The sequence below is a fragment of the Dermatophagoides farinae genome, chromosome 4 (genome assembly GCF_024713945.1).
Source record: "Dermatophagoides farinae isolate YC_2012a chromosome 4, ASM2471394v1, whole genome shotgun sequence".
Lineage (NCBI taxonomy): Eukaryota > Metazoa > Arthropoda > Arachnida > Sarcoptiformes > Pyroglyphidae > Dermatophagoides > Dermatophagoides farinae.
In genome coordinates, this window is record NC_134680.1 from 1,379,177 (window position 1) to 1,405,362 (window position 26,186).

General features: G+C 29.1%; 1 protein-coding gene across 3 annotated transcripts; it reads right to left on the reverse strand.

The window, feature by feature from the left end:
* Positions 1 to 201: 201 nt before the first annotated feature.
* LOC124500372 (uncharacterized) lies at positions 202 to 24,495 on the reverse strand. 3 transcript variants are annotated; one of them, XM_075730472.1, is made up of 2 exons: positions 6,226 to 6,997; positions 202 to 3,950 (listed from the first exon to the last, which is right to left on the reverse strand). In XM_075730472.1, exon 2 carries the CDS (start codon positions 3,825 to 3,827, stop codon positions 1,362 to 1,364), a length of 2,466 nt encoding a protein of 821 aa, XP_075586587.1. In that variant the 5' UTR covers positions 3,828 to 3,950; positions 6,226 to 6,997; the 3' UTR covers positions 202 to 1,361. The 3 variants fall into 3 exon arrangements, with proteins under 3 accessions (XP_075586587.1, XP_075586586.1, XP_075586585.1); XM_075730471.1 differs by lacking the exon at positions 6,226 to 6,997 and adding an exon at positions 23,555 to 24,495 and having other exon boundaries at positions 1,087 to 3,950; XM_075730470.1 differs by lacking the exon at positions 6,226 to 6,997 and adding an exon at positions 14,162 to 15,029 and having other exon boundaries at positions 1,087 to 3,950.
* Positions 24,496 to 26,186: the final 1,691 nt, after the last annotated feature.

The window sequence follows — 26,186 nt, forward strand, 5'->3', positions numbered from 1 at the left end:
TGAAAATTGATCACTTGTCACCAGAATAGATTAGGCTTAAAGGTCGAGAAGGACAAAAAAATTTTTTGTTTTTTTTTTGGTTTAATTTGTTAAACTCGCCTAATTATATTATAGTCAGTTAAAAAATTTTTTGTTAGGTGAGAAAATTCGGTCTTGTACACCCTACAACAGAATCTTACGAAAATCCATCAACAATGTTGATTTTTTTTTTGACAAAAATTCATTTTTCATTATTCATTATCATTCAAACCGTAATAATTTGGACAATTTGGTCATTCATTCAATTTTTTAAATATTAATAATAATAATAATAATAATTTGAATAATCAATATATAATATATAATAGTAGAACATCAAATATAATCATCATCAATAATAATCAATATATATATAGACATATAGATAGTATATAATCAATAATCAATAATTATCATATCCACGTACACGTGTTTTTTTTTGAATTATTATACGTAGATATAGAGATTTTATCGAAAAAAAAAATTTTTGAGACAAAAGGTATTGATGTACGCGTGAGTGTGTGTGTGTGTAGACAAGTTAAGACAAATTTGGTAAATCTGGACAAACAATTACGCAAAAAAAAAGAAAGAAAAATAACATGAAAATTTTTCAGTTTAATTCAAAAAATTCAAAAAAAAAAAAAATGTTTCTGGAATGTTTGCCAATAGATGTGGGTGTGGTGGGTGTATTTGATGAGTGATTGAGTGGAAACAAACAGACAAACAAACAAACGACAACAATGAAAGATATAAAGTGAGGCAAGTAGGAGTTTTACCAAAAAAAAAAAAAAAAATTGGGCAATGGTGTCGAATGTTTTGAATTTTGAAAAATTTTTAAAATTTTTTTTCCATTAAAAAAAATAATGGTAACAAAAATATAATAATTTATATCATCATATATCAAAAAAAAAGTGAAAAAAAAACATCATCGAATGAGATAATCAAAACATTTTAAAATTACCTGTGTGCGCAGGTTTTTTTCATTAAAATAATAATAATAAATATTTAAATTTGTTTTCTTTATATAAAATAACGAAATAAGAAATCAATGAATATTTTGTTAGGTTTTTTTTTTGTTTTGTTTTTCATTATAGAAAATATATAATATACATAAACAATTTTTATGGCAATGCTCATAATTGATGATGATTGTACTGATTTAGTTTAGTTTGGTTTAGTTCATTTGTTGTTTTGTTTTGTTTTTTTTTTTTTTTTTTGGGTTTAATGAATTCTCTCTGTGTGTGTGTGTGTGTGCGTGTTTTATGAATTATTTTTTTTTCTCATTTGTTCCAATATGAAGGGTATATTTGAGGGAGGAATTGCACGTTATTTTTTATTTTGTTTTATAGATGTGAATGAGTATAATGTAATGTTGGCAATGTACCACCACCAATAATTTGTGATGATTGTGGTGTACCACAAATCGTTGATGATGATGTCATAATCGATGGTAATGGTGGTAATGTTGTTGATGCTGACGATGAAAGACCAGCGATTAAATGTTCACCACTATGATGACCAGTGATCATAGAAGATTGTGGACAAAGACTAGCTGATAATTGTGAGGCGATTGATGAAGACATTGTTGTTGTATGTTGCTGTTGAGATAGAGCTATTTGTTGCTGTTGCTGATGTTGTTGTTGTTGTTGTTGTTGAGAATTTGAACTTGAACTATGACCACTAACACCACCACCACCACGTTGACCACTACGATTACCACCGGATCCGGATGTTCCACGCTCACGTTTAATTTTTTGTTTCAAATGTACTTTTGCATGACGTTTCTTTTCATCACTTCGGGCGAATTTACGACCACAGAGATCACATGAGAATGGTTTCTCACCAGTATGTGTACGTACATGTGTAGTGAGATGATCGCTTCGTGAAAATGAACGCATACAAATACGACATTGAAATGGTTTCTGTCCGGTATGGATACGGATATGACGTGTCAGTTCATCGCTACGCGAAAAACGACGATCACATGCATCGATTGGACATGCATATGGCCGTTCATGAACCGGTGTTTTCGATGGTCTATTTGGATATTTACGTGTTTTAACCGGCAACAATTTCAACGGTATTGGACTATTCTGGTATGCTTGACTTAATATTTCATGTCCTTTCGATGTGGATTGATTATATTCGGCCAATGTAGCTGGCCTTTCTTGTGGTTGTTGTTGACCACCGCTAGTTGTTGATCCGCTATAACTTTGATTAGAATTTCGTCGGGATTCACGTCCACTACTACCGGTTTCAGCAGCACCAGTGCCGCTACCACTTTCCAATATTAATCCAGATGATGACGATGGTGAATTCGTCAATGGATCATTGGCAGTGACATTAATAATATCGGTAGCTGTTGAAATATTTGAACCACCATAACTAGTGGATTCTGTGTCGCATAATTCCTGTTTAACCGATATGATATTGCCCGTCGTTAATAATGATGTTCCTGGAACAACAATGTTTGAATATTCTAATGTAGATGGCGTACAAGTTGATGTGGATGTCGTTGCCGTATAATAAGGCCATTGTGTGGCATGATATTTATGTAGACTTGCGGCTGCCGCTGCTGATGTGGAAAAACTAGCCGCTGGACATTGGAATGTTGTAGATGGTAGTGGTGGTGGAGGTTGTTGTTGCGGTGCCCGACTAATAAATAAATCTTCACCAACAATAGCCGCCGGTGCAGCTAACGTTAATGTTGACGGTGTTATATATGATGCTGATGTTGATGATGAACCATTGATTGTAAGAACATTGCCACCAATTAAATCGGTAGTTTGTAGCTGTGTACAGCTTTGTCCTGTCCCAGTATTACCATAAATAGAATGTGTTGATTGTGGCGTTATAAACGATGATGATGTACCGGCAAATATCGCTTCAGCTCTTTGTGTATAACTTGTAGCTGCAGATAATGGATCACCGGAAATTGTTCCATGAATAGAATCTAATTGGCCACCGGATATCGTTATGAATGGTGATGATGATGACGATGATGTTGTTGTTGAGGAGGGTGTTGATGAAATTGTTTCGGTTACTATAGATATTGATTGAGGATTCTGTTGTTGTTGATGCTGTTGATGATGTTGTTGATGCGGATGTGGATTGTGATGACGATGAAGTTGATGGTGTTGTTGTTGTTGTTGATGATGATGGCCATGTGTTTGTTGCAGGTGTTGTTGTTGTTGTTGATGATGGTGGAAAGGATGTTGATGATGAAGTGAGTGTGTATGCTGATGAGAATGATGAGGATGATGATCGGGAATAGCTATAAATTGAGTTGTTGTTGATGGACAAATCAATTGATGATGTTGTTGTTGTTGTTGTCCCGTTGTTGTATGATGAGGTATTATCGATGATGAGTATTGTTGTTGGGCGTTTTTGTTCGTAACATCCGATACTGTTGATGACCATATTAATGCTTCCTGTTGTTGTTGGTCTCTATTTGTTATTGTCGAAGTTGTTGTCAGTGAAGGTGATTGCGATTGTGATGATAACGTATTCGATGAGATACTTAGAATATTTGATTGTTGTTCCGCTGATGATGATGCTGGAAGCTGTTGTTGTGGCGATTGTCGATTTATTGATATCGATGACGTTAATGATGTTGATGTTGAAGATGAGGAGGAAGTAACTGAAGAGGAAGTGGAAGTGGTAGAAGAATGGGTGGTGATTGTATTGGTATTATTATTATTAATGTTGGCAGAGGAATTATTGTTGGCTGCTGATGATTGGGATGTATTGTTAGTGGTTGTCGATGTTTGTGTTGGTGATGGTGATAATGATATGCTACTTGAGTACATAGCATTCGGCTGTTGTTGTTGTTGTTGCTGTTTATCGTCTTCGTTATTATTTTCGATCGTTGTTTCCGGTTCTTTTCGTGATTGTGTCCGTGGTTGTGCTGTTGTTTGTTGTTGTTTGATTCTCTATATATTTTTCATTGGTTAAATATGGAAAAAGAGAGAAAAAAGAGATTATAATCCGGAATTTATTCGCGCAAAAAAAAACAACAACAACAACAAAAAGATATTTTGGCCAACAGAAATTCTGTTCCGGTAATTCGATTCGTAATTATATTATTTTAGTGCATCAAATGTGAAAATTCTTCTATGAAAAAAAAAACTTCAAAATAGTCATGAATCAAAGAAGTGATTCATGACTATTTTGAGCATCATCACCAACAAAAAAAAACATTAAAATATTATAATTCAACAGTAAGAATTAAAGAACAAATAAAAAAAAGTTAAGAAGACAAAATCCATTATGACTATGATGATGATTATCCCCTATGCCATCATCATTATTATTATTATCATCATTAATCAACAAACAGTTTGTCGTTATGTTGACGAAAAAAAAAATATCTGTTGAAATTGTGTTATTTTTTCCACATACATCGGTTGTTGTTGTTGTTGTTGCGAACAAATTGTTTATTTTAGAATTAATTCTTGGCCAATCGGTATATGAACTTTACACAAAGAAAGAGAGCTAGATAGGTTGACTGGCGTCGAATTCTTAACGGCGACAGTTTTCAATGAATAGAATAATTTCTCTCTCTCTCTCTCTCTCTCTCTCTGTGTGCGTGTGTGTTTGTCATGGCATATTCTATTTATTTGATGATGATGTACTGTAATTATAATTAAAAAAAATAATTTAAATGAATGAAACAAACACGATTATTCGCCTCGTTTTATTTTCTATTCGTTACTAGTCTTTTTTCTAAGTGTATGTAAAATGTTTGTTCATTCTTTATTTGTTGCACTTTTTGTTTGGTTTGATTGTATAAAAATTGTTTTCGATGATATGGAAAATTTATTTTGCTACCATTTTATTATCTTCATTATTATTATTATTATTATCAAATAATGGATTTTTTTCTCTGTTCACCGGTTATCGCACATTAAAAAAAACACAGAATGGTGAATAAATAGAATTTCATTCAGAATGGACATGTGATTTCCATTAATATCCAATTATATACTCTTACACCGGAACACACACACACACACACACGATTCTTAAATGATTCTATATTGAGTTCAAAGTTTAAAGTTTATTACAATAATTTTTTTTACAAATTTTGTTGACACTTCTTTTTTGTTTTGTTTTGTTTACAATGTTTTATTCATTCACAAAATTACAACGTTTTTTCCCCTCTCTCTTTCTCTCTCTTTTTTTTTGCTTGCAAAGAAAAAAAGAATTTTCCGCTTTTCTAACCAAATTGCCACATTCACGTATTCTAATGATGATGATGATGATGATGAAGAAAAAAGAAATTCGTCATCAACCACATCAATTCGATAAGTTGGATGCCAATCCTCGAAAAAAAAGATGAAATAAAATAGCAAAAAAAGTGACAAATGTGACATATTATTACGAATACGAATTACGATGACACACACACACAATCGCACACTTGATTGTCAGAATCATGATCTTTCAGCCTGGCACCAAATTCTTGGATTCGGTAAATTTCTTTCAAAAACAACAACAACAACAACAACAAAAACCGAAAAAAACACACTTGCTGTGTTAATCTCTTGTTTTGTTGCGTTTCGTTTCATTTCATTTCGAATCAAACAAACAAAAATAAAAAAATAAAAAACAGTAAGAAATTCTCGAGAGAATCTTTAAGAATTCAAGTGTGAAAAAAATAAAAAAATCCGAATTTCATGGATTTTTATATATGTTACTACCGACAATGATGATTTTGGAATAATAATAAAATCCAAATGAAATAAAAAAATGAACAAAATGAAAATCGTTTTTTTTGTTTCTCCATATATTCCGAACATTTATAACATCAATCATGTCTTGTGTGTTGTATGATGATGATGAAGAAAATTCACTCCAGAATTATTTTATTTTAAATCACATCCCAAATGACAATGATGAAATATCGGGAGCCGGAGAAAGAGAGAGAGAGAGAGAGAGTCAGAGAGAGTGAGAGTGAGAAAAAGAAAAAGCCAATGAACATTTCACCAATGTAAGAAAAAAAAATCCTTGTTCTTGTATTGATGATGATGGAAATAATAATTTGTCAAACATGGAAAAATTTAAGCTCCATCAAAATAAAATTTTCATTTTCATAAAACGAAACGAAACTAAAAATGTTTTATGACTATGTTGTATGTGCGTGTTAAGTGCGCACCATAAAGAATCGTACAGAATATTCATCAACAATTAAACAAATATGGGTACCGTTTGATAATGGTGATGATGATGATGATGATGATGAAAAATTTGTTGGTGGATTATCCAATGTTGTCGATATTGAACTTGCTGTAGATGGTGAAAGGGATGATGATTGATAAGTAATTAAATCATTTGATAATGATGATGATGAATATTCTGGTTTAATTGAATCAACAAAAAATTCCAAATAAACATAATCATCAATTGGTGTTTGACGATTATGATGATTATGATGACATGACAAATCTGAACGATTTATCATTCTATTTCCTGTTTTATTTAAAGATTTCTTGGAATATGGATAAAAACATGAACCAATTGTAGGTGTAATTGTTGCTGTCGATGACGATGTCGATGATGTCTGTATGTTAGATGTTTGACCATAAAAATAATCAAATTCATTCATTGATGGATCTAATGATGGTGAATCAATAGTGGTAAACATTTGATGATATGGATAATGATGATTCTGTAATGATGATATTTCATTTGATGAATCATCCGTTACACGATGATTATGATGATGATGATGATGATGATGATGTAAAAATTCCAATATAGCTGGTGATTTGGTATCCAAATCGATTGGTGATAAACATTGAGGCATTATTATTCGATTGAAAAAAACATTCGTAATGTCAAGGAAACAAAACAAAATAAATTCAAGAGAGATTTATGAAATCTGAGAAAAATTTTGTAAAAATAATCCGAAGCAGAAAAAATCAAAATCAAATCATTTTCAACGCGCACGTCGTACACACACACACACACACACACACTATTTACCACAATGACTATGATCTGAATGGAAAAAAAAATCAAAAAAAAAAAAAAATCTTAGAGAAAAGATTTTGTGCGTATGCAACAGACGACATAAGAAACAACGAATCTCTCTTCTCACAACAAACAAACAAATAAACAACTACGAAAATAAAAAAAAAAACGAAAACAGAGAAAAAATCCTGAACCGTATGAATGGATGCTTGGCATCGACCATAGTGGATTAGCATCATCCAGAATTAATGCAATTTTTTTTTTGTTGTTGTTTTGTTATTAAATTCATTCAGTGTGATGTGTAAATGAAAACCTGTACCATACACACACACACACACAGAGAGAGAAACATACAAAAGGTATGGAGGTAACATGCAGACACGCCTACTTAGGTTTGTCTGTAATATGATGTGAATAGGGTTTTTTAGAGTGTCCATGATGATGATGATGATTTTGTTATGATGATCAATGATTAGTCGATCAATCAATTCAAATCTATGATAATAAATGACAGATGTTGCAAAGAATTGTAAAGAATTTTATCATCATCATAATCATTGGAATGAATGATTAAACTAGTTCATCAATGAAGATGATGATGATGATGGTTGATGGATATGATATCATCATTCGATGATTCCTGTAATATAAAAAAAAACAACAACAACAACAATTGTCGGCATATAATATTTTGGGCAAAACATTCTTTAGATTCATTCATTTATTGCTGCTATATTCATCATTCCATCTCATGTCAATCTACATATGGATGGTGATGATGATAATAACGACAATAATGATGACCATCTGTTTACGATGTGTATGTTTAATCAAGAATTTTTTAATGAAATTCTACCGGAATACCAATGAATTTAGTATTGATGGAAAATTTATTGGAAAAAATATCGATTGATATAAGAATTTGTTTGAAAAATTTCCATTTAATTCGATCGTTCCATGATTATTGTTACAGATGGTTGTGATTTTATTTTTTTTTGTTTTCAGAATTTTGAATAAAACACACATAAAGAAAGAGAGAGGACCGCGATATGGTCTCTTCATTTTATTTCATTCATTCAATGGCATTGGGCCGATTGCTGTTTGTGAAAGGTAATTATATTTTTTTTTTCTATCAAGTCGAATTCAAGTCTTTATATTGCTTCTAGCTGAATTTTTCAAGTCCGAAAATGAGCGAGTGAGTGAGTGAGTGAATGAGAGAGAAAAGCTACACCTAGTCAATCAAAAAAAATAAAAAATAAAAATGAATGAATGAAAAAAGCCTGCAACGATGTAATCATATCTTCCTGTGTGTGATATTACCTAAAATAGTAAAACCAAATCGTTTGTTTGTTCGTTGTTGCTGTTGTTGTTGTTGTTGTTGTTGTTGATGTTCAAAAATGAATTTGCAAGAAAATCAAATCCTCTGAAAACACTACAGGCAGGTATTATCATCATTATCATTATTATTGAATTGAAAGATGTAAAAGATTTAGGTGTTTTTTCTTCGTTGATGGAAAAAAAAACCAAAAAAAACCATCAAGTCATCAAGCTAGCAATCATCATATATGGTCCATAAGAAAAAATGAAAAAAAAGAAGATATTTATAACCCCATAACCAATGATGATGATGATGTCCGGCGATTTTCAGTTTTTTTTTCTTGTTTGTTTGTTCACTGTGGAAAACATTAAATGTCCATATATGTCTTAATTGAATTCCGTATGCAATTTATTTATGTTTGTAAAAAATTGTTTGTCGTCATTATGATGATAATGATGGTGACAATGATAATGGTTGATGATGATGATGATGATGATGATGATGATTATGTTGTTGTTGTTGTTGTTGTTGTTGTTTTTGTTGTGGTTGATGGTCAATATTGAATGCAATTTTTTCTTTTTATCTTTATGACACCATCTGACCATGATCTTCATTTCAATTTTATCGATTTTTTTGAACATTTTTATTTTTTTTCATTTAAATTTTTCTAAAAAAAATTTACTCAAAAATTTCCAAACAACGGATATAGCTATTTTATTGTTGTTCGGCGGTTGTTGCTCGAATTTTTCATACAGATTTCAATCAATTTTTTTTTTTTTTTTGGCAAAGTGAAACAAAAAGTTAGTAAGAATGGGAAAAAAAATAAATTTTCCATTTCAATCTTTTTCATCTGGCATCTCATGTGATCAAATGATGAAATCGATCATCATGATGCTCTGGTTTTTTTTTGTTTTGTACTTCACCATTCAATGTTTATGGACTCGTGTCCATAATCATCATTCCGATTCGAATAAAAAAAAATAGATAAAAAACTTTCGGAATAACGAGAAAAAAAAACATAAAAATTCGTGACCAATAAACGCTTTTTTTCTGTTTTATCAAGCGGCAAAAATCATGTTTCAAAAAAAAACGGCTTCATCACCGTATGTTGATCATCAGCAGCATCTTGTTAATAGCGATGACTAATGACCGCGAACCATTTGAACAGTGAAAAAAAAATCATTTCAGGCCGATTATAATCATCATCATCATCCATAAATCGAGACTTGTCTTATCGATTTATCTGAAACAATAACTAGAGTATGATGATGATAATGATAATAATGATGATGATGATCAGACATTTTAAAAGAAAATTTAGGAATCTTCATCCAATCCAACAACATATACAACACACAATGGCAATTAACAAAACAAAACAAAACAAAACAAAAACTAAATCTAGAATGTATGTTTAAATGATTGAAAACTGGATCGGAAAAAAAGATTAAGCCATCTCTATATAGATATATGTGAACTGAAAGCAAAAAAAAAAAAAAATCCAATGATAATCAACAAATTCGTGTTTTCATTTTGACTCGTGTGTCATTCATTCATTCATTTAATCAATCAATCAATCAATAATCATAGTGACTTGTTTAGAATTTTAAAAGAAAAGAAAAAAATTTTTAAAAAAACCGTATTGATAGAATAGGATAGGATTGATTTGTTTGAATCCATTGATCAAACATTAGCCAAGGGAAATGGCCACGCGAATGGCCACATGTTAAGATTATTATTATTGGGAGAGAGAGAGAGAGAAAACAAATTCACAATGTTAGATTTAATGAATGAAAATTGAATGTTTGATTTGTGTGTGTGTGTGTGCGTGTGCGTTTGTTTGTGGTGGTGATGAATGGAATTGAAAAAGATAAAAAATTAAATAAATTGTTATCAAACAATATGAGCAAGCAAACAAGCAAGCAAAATAAAAAGAATGTTTAGGAATTTCAATCCATCCGTAGTGTTTGGGTCAAAGGGCAAAATGTAGTCATAAATGACCACATTGTGATTACATTTTTTTTTCGCCATCCACACTTACTTGCTAAATCAATAATTATTTTTTTTTCCTTTCAATATACACATAAACACATTATCATAAAGGTTAAAGGTGCAAATTTCAATAAATATATACAATTTAAATTTAAAAAAAAAATTCTTTTCATCAACATTGGCAATATATCGTTGATTTATTCATTCGATTAGATTGGATTCATTCATAAGAGAAAAAAAAATCAACCCATTTCAAAAGAAAAATTCAATTCAATTCAATTTTTGGTAAATTATCACAACAACTATCATGAATGTAAACAAACAAATTAGAATACAAAATGTGTTTATTTATGTGTGTATGTGTTTGATGGACATACACCACCTAGTTCCGGTGCATTTTATTATACGAAAGAAAACCTTTTATTTTCTCTTATCAATTTCAAGTATGAGAGATATTATTTGATTGTTTTTTTCATTAATTTATCATTATTTTTAATGGATAAATTAATGGAAAATTTTTCATTTTTCCTGTTTGTTTATGATTACGTTCTATGCTATACTAATAAACAATTTTCATTTGAAAAAATAAAACTTTTGAAAGCGTCTTAATAGATAGTGGATATAGAATAATAATAGAATAGTTGAACTAATTTCGAAAACAGCAACAACGATAATTTTTTTTTTTTTTTAGTCACCTACCCACACCCACACATATATACGAATGTTTTGAATGAAAATTATTAATTATATATCATTATCAACACATTTTTTCTTGTTGTCAATGTTGTTGTTATTCATTTTTGATTGAACAATTGATTGTTACCAATTATACAATTATATTTATATAATATTATGGTTGACACCATAGATCCCGAATTAGGTAGCAAAAAAACAAATTCATGTAGAAAATTCCAGTCCAGTCACCACAATCACCACCTTGACTTTTAACCATTATACGAATTATTTTTCCGAATGTTTCATTTTATCCCAATTATATCATATATATTACATTCAAAGTTGTATAATAGATCTAAATATAGAATTTTAGCCAAAAATAACTCATACTAGAGTTTGAGACGTTTTAATTGGAATAATAATGAATGTAAACAACATATGGGTCCCTTAAAATTATGTAATCAAGAATATATGTGTGGATACATTTTTATTTATAATAGAGTACACACACACACACACACATACCGTAGGGACTAGATACCAGAATAAGCTGGAATATTCTAATTCTAATGAATGGAAAATGACAAAAAAAAATCATGTATAATAATAAAAACCAAATGATCTTAGGTGAAATAAAAAAAAAGAAAAAGAAAAGAAAAGACTTTTTGTATGTTTGTGTGTGTGTGTGTGTGTTTGAATAAAAAAGAAAGAAAATTTTTCTATTTTTTGATTCCATATTCATAAAAGAAAAATCGACAGTTTAAAGTATTAATAGTAACAATAATCAAACAAAAAAAAAACGATGAAAATTGTGAATTTGTGAAAAAGATTTTTTTTTTCAACGAATCGATGACAGTAATAATAATAATAAAAAAAAGTTTCGACCTTTCTTTTTCTTCTTGATTTCACCGGAACCAAGAAAAATAATTTCCAAATTTTTTTTTTGTTTGGCTAAAAATGGAATTTGTATGTCTAAATTTAGAATAAAATGTGGAAATTTTTCCGAAGAAATTTTCGAAAGATTTCTTGTTAAATTCGACAGCGGACAAAAAAAAATGTTATGATTATTTATGTCATGGTAATGAAAACAACAACAACAAAAAAAAAAATTCATACCAAAAGAATTACAATGTAACAAAATTTTAGATGTGTCAATCATATTTGTTGACAACTTTTTGATTTAAGTGGCTTCAAATGAAAGAAAAAAAAATCGAAAATCTATTTTCATTCATATAGATTATCGTAATTCTTGGTTGTGTGATCAAACGCTCAATATAGCCGCCAAAAAAAAAAAAAAATAAAATAAAAAATAATAAGTTCCATAGAAATTCTATCTCTTGATAATGAGTACTCATCGCAACAACAACAACAACAACAACAAAAATGCAAGAGATGAAAATTCTAAAATTTCATTATTCCACTATTTAACCAAATGAATGGAGAAATGGTACACGAAAAAAAAATTAATTAATTTTGTTTACATTTTATACTAATTCAATTTCTATATATTCATTTGAATTTAGAATTGGTTATTTTTTCGGTTGAAAAAAAAAATTTTTTTTTCATCGTAAATGTAAATTCTGTGTGTGTGTGTGTGTGTGTCATCATAATGGTAATGAGTACAGGCTGTCATTTGGTTTTTTTTTTTTTTTTGATTTGGTCGGATTTTTCTATATATAGAGAAGAGAGGTTCACCTCTCCAATCATATGCTTTATAAAAAAAATTTTTTTTTCATATTTTTTTTCATGTATGTGAGTGCGTTACACATCAGCTTATTTTTTTCCCATTTTGCCAATTTTTTTTTTTTTATTTTCAGTGCATTTTTTTTTTTTTTTTTTAGTTTAGTTTCACAATTTTGATTCCATTTTTGTGTTTTGTTTCATTCACCATCAAAGAATCACCATTGGTTGAATTTTTTAACTAATGAAAAAAAAAAAATTTTTTTTTTGCTCAACTAAATGATTCACATTGAGAAAAATAAAAATTTTCAAACCTCATCACTTAAGATTCAAGAATTATTAATAAAAAAAAATTAAAAAAAAAACTAGATCAACTCTCTCTCTCTCTCTCTCTCTCTCTCTCGCTGCAAACAAAGATATTTTTAGATTACAAAATCAGGCAACACACGTTCAACATACAGGTCACACGTACTCTCATTTGAAGAATTGAATGTAACTAAAATAGTATATACGGAAAACAAATGACAAACATGAAAACAACTGCCAGTTCCGGCTAGTTATATTTGTTATTATTAAATTGATTCTTATTCATTTGTGAAAAAAAAATCTTAAGTTCATCCTGAATCTGTGATATTTTGAATGAAGAATTTTGCAATCGGATACAACCGAATTTTTCGTCTGCTGCTACTGCTACGTTTGTGTGTGTGTGTGTGTGTGTGTGTTGTGGATTCTAGCCTCACCAAAAAAAAACCCACTTATTTTGAGTATGCGTGCAACAACAAAAAACAAACACAAAAATGATTCGGCAACATTGTATATTGCGAAAAATTGACTTTCTACAAAACTTTCACAATTATTTAATAGATTCTATTCGATTCTGTTATACCTACACGCATATATATATATAGTAGCCATTCCATTTTATAATAGAAAATTTTTATGAATGAAATTGAAAGAATTTGTATGTAACGATGTATATGTAGTTTATACGTTTATATTTGGCTGACGATAATTGAATGTGTGTGTGTGTGTGTGTGTGTGTGTGTGTGTGTGTGTGTGTGTGTGTGTGTGTATGTATGTGAAATATTCTCGACAATGACGTAAATAATATTATGAATGATGCTGATGGAGAATAATAATACGGTACGCATCCTCATAGATTCTATGTAGTAAAATCAATATACCAATGTGTATGTATGTGAAAAAGATTTTGTCGGAAATCCGAGACCGGAACCATGTCCATCCCTCGGGTCCTAACGGTGTGTGTATGGGGGTGGAATTGATTCTTGTTAATGTTATCATCACAATCTGTATTTATTTTTCATGTGTGTGTGTATATATATGCCGGCAAATGATTTTAGAGATAATCATTATTTTCAAAGGTCAAATAGTGATGATTGGTATTTTGAAATAAATGTTACAGGTATCATATATGGCCAAATTTTTTTCATTTTTATCAAAAAAAAAGAAAAGAAAAAACTCCTTTATTTTTCAGAAACTTACCTGTTTGATTGAATGATGATAATAATGGTGGTGGTGGTGATGATGATGATGATGGTGAATGACTAACACTACTATTACTACTTTTGCTGGTACTATGAATTTGTTTATCGAATCTAATATTACTTCTATGGCAGCTACCGCTATGATGATTATTGGCCAATGAAAATGATGTAATGATTGGATGAAGATAATCAGTTTCGTTTTCGTTATTATTATTATTATTCTGAATATGTTGGATATGATTATTGATATGATTATTATCATTCGTCAATGATGATGATGATGATGATGATGATGACGATGATGATGAAATTGATATGGATGTCAAATTATTATTGTTAATATCATCCAATTGTCGATTCAGGCAATTGAATAATTTCAATTTTTTAGCTTCAAATAAAAATTCTTCGTCAATTATTGAATCCAATTCGTCTATGTCTTCACCTTCTTCGTCACCGTTTTCGTCGCCTACGAATCCAATTCCAATATCGGAATTTATAATCATTAAATTAGTTGTCGTTAATGTTTTAGCCGTTGTTTTCGAAATAGATGTCGTTGATGATGTCGTTGTTGTTGTTGTTGTTGTTGTTGTTGTCAACATTGACAAATTCGATTCATCCGATGTATCCAATTGATCAATTGATGAACAATTAGTATGACAGTGAGGGTGATAATCATCACCAGCACAAACACAATCAGCAATCAATGTAATTGATGAATGAAAACTTTCAGTTGAACTATTCAATTCGTTTGAATAATTTTGTCGTAAATGTCGTAGATATGGATTTCTTACTTTTTCTTTTTCAATCAATCCATTAGATGTTTCTGTTATTGTTGTTTTTGATGATGATGATAATGATGATGATGATGATGATGACGTTGAATGATAATCGATAGATTTAAATTCACTACAAATAATGGGAAATGTTTTCTCGCTCATTGGAGCATTTAAATGTTTATCAATAATGGTATTCATGTCCATTATAATCATGATGATCAAAGATTAAGCCTTTTCAGGCTTACACAATTATGATTGATAATGATAATAATAATTTGAATTATAATGACAATAACAATAATAATGTCGAACTGGTGACAAACATTTGCCAGTTCGATATTGTTCATTATAAATATCATCATCATTTTTATTTTGAATTTGTTGAATTTTTTTTTCCAAAAAAAAAGTAATATTCCTATTGGAACTCAGAAATTACATTGATCATTGACACACACACTATTGACAAATGAATGTAAACATCACAGAGACATTAACAATTTTTACATTATTCGACGACGATAATGGTGATCCACATTGGTTGAGATGAACATTTCGAATGATGATACCGGTACCATTGTTTGAAACATTTAAATTCAAAAAAAAAATTGTGAAAAAAAATTCTGCGTACACTGTTCACGCTATTCACTAAATAAACTAAGATAACGATTGGCCAACGACCGATAGAAATAAAAAAAAACTGAAATGAAATAGAATAATGTAGCAACTGTGAATGGAAATGGTAAAAAAAAACAAAAATTCTACAATGAATCGCGCATCGTTTTTTCATCAAATTTTGGTGAGAAAAAGTATTAGAAAAAAAAAATTTCTGTTCAACTTTTCTCAATGTTTGATTCATACAGAACGAAATTGTAACTGATTGTCAAGTTAGTTGTGAATTAAAATCTGAAATAAATAGCGGCATGAACAAATCGAATCAAAAAAAAGTCGATCCAGAATCACACACATGCACACCGGTAGCTATAGTCTGTTCACAATATCACGTTTGTATTAGAAGAAATTACACAAGAAAAAAAACCAAAAAACAATTTTTTTCTACAATCATCACGTCAATGATTGAATTTTCTGGTTGCAAAACCAAATGGGCAAGCGACTAATATTTCCCACCGGTTACGTTATACGTCACATGCACATATATATATCGCCGCATGCGATTCAATCATCCGTCGTATGTTTTTTTTGGTTACAAAATTTTCATTCATAGAATTCATGTGTATAACTAATATATTACTATAGAAAGAAGATATGCACCTACAAATACTATATGTACCGATGGGAATGGAGCGGAACCAATAATAATAATGGTAGGCTTGATCCAAATGGAACAACAACATCATTGATGATGATGATGATGATGATGATGACGCAAAAAGTCATGCTATACTGTTTGGCAGTTTATCATTATTTTTTCTTAGCTAGATCATTATTGCTACACACATGTTATCTGTATGCATTTTGTTATTGTTGTTGATGTAAGTGTTTTTCGAATATTATTCGGGTATATATGATTCTACATTCATGCGTCATTATTATCATCATCATCATCATCTATGATCATCATAACAGGCATCTTTATACAATCTAGATTTCTATATAAACAAAAATAATTGAATACATTGTGTGTGTGTGTGTGTGTGTGCGCGTGTATGCGCAAAGATTCAATGTCGAAATGAAATTGTTTCAAAAAAAAAAAAAAAAAATTGATCTTGAAACATACATGCACAATGCAGGTATATTTCATAATAATAGTTACCGATGGTTATCATGTGAGAGACAAAAAAATGGGAATCATCATTATTATCATACATTGTGTTGTAAAGATGTTTTCAAAGAAAAAAAAATTACAAAGTTTCGTTTTTAATAATAATATATAATATAATAATTTTAATTCTGTTAGATTTTTCCTCATAATTCGATTTAATAATTGAATTTTCGATTTTTTTTTCAAAATCTACAAAGTTTCCTAGTTGCAATTACTTGCATCCATGAATTAATTATATTCCATTTGTTGAATAAAAATGAAAGATGAAATCTGTTGTTTTTGGAACTATTTTAGAATTGTAATTCCAAAGAAATAGTTTGAAAGGTTTCATTCACTGTACTTATTTGCATAAGAAAAATAGAAATTTCCCATATATTTATTAATTTATTTCATTCATTTTCCAATCTTCATTATCTAGGCTAAAATTCAATCTACCCTTATCATCAATAATGTCATCGTTGTCGTCGTTGTCGACATTGGCCGGAACTTGTTGAAATATAAATCGAATGAAAAAAAAACAAAAACAACCAAAACAGTCATGAGTGAAAAAAAACGGAAAAAACACCCACTTCAATGGGAATGAGTTTGCCATATACACAAAAACAATAATAACAACAACAACAACAACAAAAAATTTTATACAAACACAAATAAACATGGATAAAATGAGATGAACACTTATCTTTTTGCACCTTTTTTTTGCCAAAATTCCAGAAAATTTTCATCAAGATATATAATATGATCATCAAGTGAAAACAAAGATGGTAAGTGTTTCATGATTCATTTATTCATTCAGTCATTCATTCGGAAAAAAAACAACAACGACAACAAAAACAATGGAATTTGTGAATTGGAAAATTTTCTACAGAATTTTTACATACATATAATATAATAATAATACTAAATTCTGCAGGTCTGAATTCTGATTTTTGTTATACGCGTGTATAGAATGAATCAACATGTACCAGTTTATTCATTTATCAGGATTTATATTCATTGTTTGTGTGTGTGTGTAATATTGAATTAATCCGAAAGGAATAAATCGGTTTTTTTTTTGCTCGTTGATTAACTGTTTGACTAAATCGGATTTTCATCATTAATTTTATTTTCATTGATTTATTCATTTTTTTACCATGGTTGTTGTTGCTTTGTTTTGAAATAAATGAATACCCGGATAAATAAATAACTGGGGAGAGTGGGAAAAAAAGCCTCGGATGAAAACAATATAATCAAATCCCCGAATCAAGTGTGATGAGAAATTAGAAAAAAACATTCTTGAAAGATGAAAACCCTTTTTTTTAATTCTCCATTATTCTGTATTGATTCGTATGACAAGCAAAAAAAAATCCAATTAGCCAATAATCGATTGAACATTGATTATTGTTACCTTTTTTTCAACATTTTAGCAACGGAAGTGTTTTATTAAAAGGAAAATGATGTTTTTCTCTCCATTCATTCATTGATTATTATTATTATGTGCTAACAAGTCAAAATAGAAAGAGAGTGTGGTAATCAAACATTAAAACAAACAAACAAAAAAAAAGAGATGAATATCATCAATGGCCATCGGATGTATGTAAAATTTTGATGACCAAATTTGGACAAATAATTTTTGAATGCAATAAACCTCGATTGTGTGTGTGTGTGTGTTTGTATATGTTGATTCATTTCATTCATCAAATTTTTTTTCAAAATATAAAAATGAGAGAGAAAAAATGTTTTTTTTTTACGCTTTCTCTCTTTCTCTTTCTCTCAGTATATTTTGAATGTGTGACATTTATGGATTTTTTTTCTCTTCTTGCTTTATCAATACAATATACGAATGATGATGCTGTTGTTTTTGTTTGGTGGTTGACAAACAATTTTTCCATGATATCTTAATCACCTTAACACACACATAAAAAAAAATAAACGGAACCACCATGTATATTTGGTCAATTGAATTTCGATAAGATGAAGGTGAGAGCTGAGAATTCAAGTTTTTCTTTTTTTTCCTCTCCATTCATTTCAGTTATTCAAGTAAAAAAAAAACAACTTGTCGTCCTCCATATAGTTCGACAATAAACAAAAACAGGAGAGTTGAACAAAGTTAAGTCGACGATGTTGATGTATACGAGAAAAAAAATGCTGTTGATGTATGTGTCCTTATTTGGATGTTCCGTTCTGGATTTTGAATTACTTAGCGAAATAGTTTTTTTTTATGAATGAATGATGGCCATTTTGGAACAAACGATCGTCATCATCGTGTTCGTTGTAGTAAACAACAAGTTTTTTTGTTTTGTTTTTTCATCAATGTTCGTCATTCATAATTTTATCTTTTAATAAAATATAATCCCCTTGATGATGATTTCCATGAATGAAAGACAAACAATTACAGTGTAGAGTATCTTGAAGTAAATTTTCTATTTTTTTTTGTTTCATGACTGAATTTACGATGATCACATTCATTTCAAAATCATTTCTCAATCAATCAATGAAACTTTAACAAAACAAAATGGATCAAATATTCATTCATGAAAATTTACGAATGAATATATGATTATGACTATGACGTTTTGTTATATGGATTTTATTTCTTAATCATTTTTTCTTGAGAAAAAAAAACGTAAACACAGTTATTATATATATATATACAAGATATATTTAGGCATATATAAATGTTAAGATTGTTCTATTGTTTTTTTCCATGAGGAAAATTATTAATTTTTTTTTTATCAATGATTTTTTTTTTTTCATTATACCAATAAATCATAAGTCTACGTCATTGTCATTGATAATGAAAAAGATGAGTATAATTAATATCAATTACTGTAAACGATCATCATCATCATCATCATTATGATGATCGATGACGATAACGGATATATTTCGTCTGTTATGATGATGACGCATGATTTTGGATTATTACTATCGTTACAATCGATAATGGCGATGAACGATATTGATTATTTATGAATTTTTTTTTTTTTGATTGTTTCTTCCTTGTCCATACACATGATTTATTCTTTGGACGATCTATTATGGAATAGCAATCATAATGACAGAATTGTGATTTGATTCGGAGAAAAAAAAGTGTTATATGATTTTTTTTTTGTATCTTCTTGAGAAAAACTTCTTCATAATAGAAGAAATGAATGTGAAAGCATAAAGATCATGTGTGTGTGCGTGTGTGTGTTTGTATTTACAAGCGTCTCTACTATTGATAATCCTTCAGTTTATTTCCGGTTCGAGCGCATGATCAAAAAAAAAATTTTTTGTTTTTTTTTATTTAAAATGTCATATCCACATATATAATCAGGTGAGGTGAATTATGATTCAAACTTATGATTGTATGCAGATTTTTTTTTTGTTTTGTTTTGTTTAAGAAAAAAAACAATGATTTTTTAAGCAGAATAGAAGGAAAAAAAATTTGAATCTGACAAGTTAAAATTTCACAATATAAAAACATATATATGAAAAACTTTGACATTTAAAGTTATTATTATATAATTGGATTTTTTTTTGTTTTGTTTACCTTCCAAACTCTGAGGTATGTATCATTTAACAAATATTGAAACTTTTTTTTTCTACCATTACTGATCGATTCAATTCAATTAGAAATTGTAGAAAATTAGTGATAATTCCAATAAATTCTCAACTATCATTATTTTTTGATGCGCTGATAGTTTGCTGTTTCAATAAAAAGGAATATTCAATGCTTTATTGTTCAATTCTATATATACAAGCCTATTCAAAAGTATTGAGTAACATCATTGTCATCCCTGCGTGAATGGTAATGTTGTTACCCCTCTCAACCCCCCTCCCACTACCCACCATTCTCGAAAAGCTAATAACCGTTCTTGGCATTGAAATTTTCAAATGATTTCAAAATATTCACCTTGTAGTAGTGGTATATATAGATATATAAGTGTTAGTGTTTTCCTGGAACAGTTGAGATACCTATCTAGAGTTCTTGGAAACATTTGCCGAATTGGATATAACCACATTCATTACTATCATCATACTACTGCTACAAATAACTGGGCCTAACATTTTCGAATAACCGGAAATTCTATATATTAGATACGTAAATAAAACAAACAAATTTTTTGGAACGAAAATTTTACTTGTAGGCATTTGATACGCATGCATATTCTCTCTGTGTTTAATGTCAAATGAATAGCATCTTATGTATGCGTGTGTGTGTGTGTGTGTATTTGTATGTGACGAAGTTTTTCAAAAAAAAAAAAAAAAAAAAAAAAAAAAAAAAAAAAAAATATATAATAATGTGATCTAAGAATAAGAAGAAAAACAAAATAAGCTTGCTTTTTCTGTTCAGTTGTTTATGACTTTTTTTTCATATTTCCGGTTCTCCTTTCATTCTGACTATATTACAATGATTACTATTCATTGAAATTCATTTTGTTTTAATTCAAGGAAAAAAAATCATCACGGAAATGACGATTTCTTCCGTTTCATTGTTCATCTGATGTAAATTGTATAGTGTCACAGATAATCTCCAGAAAAAAAAGCGATTAAACCACAAAAACAATTTTTGTACATAACATGTACTTGGTGTTTATTTATGAAACATAACAACAAAACAAAAACTTTTCACATGTACTTGATCAATTTATATATATTATGAATTTAAGAAGCATTAATTTAATGTTCATAATCGAAACTTGAATTGATTCTAATTTTAAAATAACTTTTTAGAGGCAAACTTGATGTTTTCATAATAATAATGAATATATATGTTGTATAATGTTACTATAAATAAATGAATTTGGTACAATTTTTTTTTTGGTGTAAAGAACTTCTTTAAAATTCTGTGGAAATAAAAAAAAATTTCATTTTTTATTTTTATATTCATTTATATTCAGGCATCAAACAATATCGCCCACTGAATGTTTTTTCTTTGGATAAATTTCATTGAATTCATTTATTTTTATTTTTTATTTGTAATTTCCAAAAAGAAAATAATAACAATTATTATAACCAAAAAGGTAGATATTTAGTAGTATTTTTTGTTTTGTTTTGTTTTGTTTTGTTTCATCAAATACGATTTGTGTATAGACAAACTTGAACTCGATATTTAACTTTACTAACGGTCAATAATATCCGGATAACGGTGTGTGTGTGTGTGTATGTTGCCATGCAAAGTGTGTTGTTTTCATTTCTAATCTAATATATCAGTCTCAGAATGAAACGAATGTGAAAGAATTAATCCTCTTTTTTTCATATATTTATAAAATACTTGATTCTTTATTTTATTTTTTTTTTTTTTTTTTTTTTGATTCTCGTTGGTTAGATTTACAGCAACCAAAGAAAAAAAATGTTTGTGCTTCTATTCAATAATATGAAAATGTCAAACCAGTACACATCTTACAATGTTGCTACCATTCATGAATTGACGAAATCATCGACGGATTTTAGATTTAGAAAAAAAAAATACTAAGAAGAATCGATAATCATTGATGACATTGATTTAATGATGTTGATGATTTTATTTTTATTTCTATTTCATTTCATTGGTAAGATAGTGTGTAAGCCACACACATTTAACACCTGCTGCTGTAATAAATAGCCACCGCCTTCTATTACAATTTGTGTATAGTTATGCATCATCATTATTATTTGATAGAATGATGGTCATCCTCTCAATCAAAAAAAAAAAAAAAAAAAACATTGAAAACATAACAACACACAGTTTGAATGGGCGGTGTTTACAACATTTAATGAAGACACACACACACACACAAACACACAATAAACCAGACAACAACATCCAACTATCCATTACAAATCATCATTGCTTTTCCATTCAAATCAAGTTTTTTCTTCGATTACTTTATGATTTACCTCATCATCATCATCATCATCATCATCATCATCATCAGCAACATTGATTGATTCATTCAGAAACAACAACAGAAGCTTCAACAAAACATATGATATGAAAACATTACATTTATGAATTTAGCTAAAAATAGAGAAAAAAAATGTATTAAAATAAATAAATAAAAAAAAAGAATGAAAAATTCTTCCAATTCCATGAACCAATCATCTACCAAAAAAAAAAAACAATCGGATTAATTTTTTTTTTCATCATCATCATCAAAAATGAAACGTGGTAGAAAAGTAATTTAGAAATCAATAATCAATAATCAATATTTGAGAAATTTATTGATTGCATCCATCATACATCATATTTTATTACATCATTGTGATGACATAATTGTTTTACATCATCATCATCATCATACATCATTGTTTTAAATGTCAATCATCGAACCAATAAACCAATCAATCCGATTGCAAGATAAACATTTTGAATAGACAAAAATTGAATGTCACAATGTGTTTTTTTCTCTTTTGTTTTGATTGTTGAATTTGTTAATAGACCAATATGTATGTATGATTTGTTGACCATAATTTTGTTTCATTATTTTTATGAAATAATAATTGAACCAAAAAAACAGGGAACACCTGCAATCGTGATTCCAAGTTTGTTTGTTTGTTTTAGTTTTAATTTTAGTTTTAGTTTTAAATCAAGTTGAATTTGATCACGAGTCATCCATATGATGGTGAATGAAAACAAAACAAAACAAAACAGAACAAAAATGAAAATGAAAACCGGACAGATCAAATTACGGGCCACTGTTTACATTTATGGGCAATTATATTCAATTTAAGTGCATAAAAAACAAAACTGTATAAAACATTTGTCTGCGTATGTATTCGAATTGCTTTCAAAATGATAAGTGGTCATAGGTCAGGTGAAATGGGATTTAATATTTTGAAAATAGAATGTAAACGAAATAACAATAATATAAAAATTCGTAACACATACCTGTTGAATGATGAAATAATTGATGTGTATTAATCTTACGAATCGAATTTGATGATCGATTTTCACGATCGATTGACGTATCTGATGAACAACTATTGTTGTCGTTTTTATTGTTGTTTCGATTAGATGTAGAATTCTGTGGTGATCGCAATGAATAAAGCCAATATGTCGAAACATTATAATGTGATTTAGCTGCAACAGCTGCAGCGGCGGCAGCAGCGGCTGCTGCTATATTTGAATTTGAATGTTGTATAACCGGAAGTTGATGATGATGATGATGCTGTTGTAAATGGAAAAAATTATTCCATCGATTTGTTGCTGATTCTGTCGTTTGTTGTTCACTATCGTGATTATGATGATGATGATGATGGTATCCGTTGGTTATGGATGATTGACCATTAACAACAAATCGTTCATTTAAATCGAATAAATGCTGATCTGTTTGATGATTATTATTGTTAATATTGCGTTCAAATTGTGATTGTTGACATGTAGAATATTCCAAATGATTTTGATTCTGCGCAGCTTGTTGATATTCAATATTTAATTGATTATTATTATTATTCATTGAATCAATTTGTAATGATGAATATTGATGATGATGGTATGATGAATGATTTGGATGATGAATAGGATGATGAGGATGCGGATGTGGATGGTGATGATGATAAATAGAACTAGTCATCATGGATATATCATCGACAACACATTTTTTTTTTGGAATTTTGGAAAACAAATGCAGAAGAAATTTCCCGACAAAGAAAAAAGACACACACAAGCACACACACAAATCACAAAAAACTTAAACAATGGAAATTGATTGGTTGATAAAAAAAAATCAAATCGAAATTTTTTTTTTGCATTTAAAATTAAATAACATAACTTTTTTTTCGAACACATGAATTATGGCCTATAATAATGATGATAATATCAATGCATCTGAATGAAATGAATGTAGCCAACAATGAAAAAAAAACGAGAAAAAAAAGAGTTACTACTACCATCATGATCATGTATGACCGACAAATGATAGCATCCAACAATAATCAATGTGATGGCCGAACAACAAACATAACTCAACGATAGTGGAAAGAGAATTTGTAGAAACACTGTTTGAAAAAGAAATTCAAACATTGAGAGCCATGCCATGGATTTGATGATGATGATGACCATTATTGGTCATAAACAGGTGGTGGTCGCTGTATTTGTTCGTTTCTAGCGCCATTTGGAAGTAGAAATTGTATTTTTTTTTTGCCAATGTTGCGAATGTTGTTTTGTGTATAGCTTAAAGTTTTTGAGAAAAAAAAAAAATATTCAACGTCAATTGACGATGATGTCGAAATGGATTTTGTTTCGTCTTCGAAATTGTTGCCGTCATTCCTTATGTCGGGTTATACATCAGCCATCAGCCATCTTATAGAATGGTTATATTGATGATGAAAAAGCGAAAAGAAAAAAAAAAATCTTCGATACAAAGTTGCGTAGGAGCCGAATGTTTCCAATGTACACACATCATCATATTGATGATTATGATCATCATCATCATCAACTACCATTGACATCGGTTGTCGAAGATGAAAAAAAAATTCAAAAATCATAAGAAAAAGGTGGTGGTTATAATCTAAATCGATTTTCAGATTTAAATCAACTCAAAAAATGTTGACAAATTCATCATTGATTACCATTGTCATTGTCATGTTTCATTTTTTGTTCATTGCTCTTGCCTTGCCGGATAAAACTAATTTAATTTTTGTTTTGTTTTTTCACAATGAATTCTCTTTCCTTTTCTTATCACATTTCTCATTTCTTACCCCTCAATCTTTCTCTTTGTTCGACTATTTTAAGGCTAAAAAAAGCGATATTTGTTTACAGTAACGAAGAAATTCAATGTGTGTGTAGGATGTAGGTAGTTCTAAATTTTTGTTTTTTTTTGTTGTTCACTCTTTTCTCCTTCCACATCCTCTTTCTCTTTTTCTCTGTATCTATGTCTCGGTTATTCTTAATTTAATTCAACACGAAGATTCACTGACCAAGATAACTTTTTTTCGTTGTTTTTTTTTTAATTTCGGCTACCATGGATATTCATTTCTGTTGGAAAGATTTTGTACCAAAATACGTTGGCTAGAAAAAAAAACTAGCAAATGAAAATGAAAAAAATAAGGGCAAATGTTGACGTTTTTTCTTTCATATTTTCTCGAATAGAATTCAGTAACACTAGATGGCAGATTCGTATGAAGATTATATATAAAATCTTTTTTGTATACCGGATTTTTATATTTGATTAATTTATCCATTTAGATTTCGTAATATCCATCATTGTATTAGTGAAAATTATTGATATAGGCAAAAAATCATAACTTTTCTCTCGGTATTTTTGTGTGCTTGCACATTCATGGTTCGATTATCAAATTCATTTGTTACCAGAATAGCACCATTATTATTTATGTACAAACTTTACAAATTTATAAAAAAAAAAAAAAATAAAAACATTCTATTTGAACTATTTTGGATAAAATTCTGAAAAAACCACTATTTTTTTTTGAACGTTTATATTTGTTTGATGTTATTTGTAAAGTTTTTGCCATTCATAAGAAATTGAAAATTTCTAATCTATTTTTAGCAAATTTATGAT

Bases quoted from the DNA above. Each gene is read 5' to 3' on its own strand.
- LOC124500372 (XM_075730470.1), bottom strand. From the start codon at position 14,425: ATGATAATAATCATATCAATAATCATATCCAACATATTCAGAATAATA. The intron at 3,951-14,161 runs GTAAGTTTCTGA...AAAAATATATAG, and splicing joins ATCATCATTCAATCAAACAG to AGAATCAAACAACAACAAAC.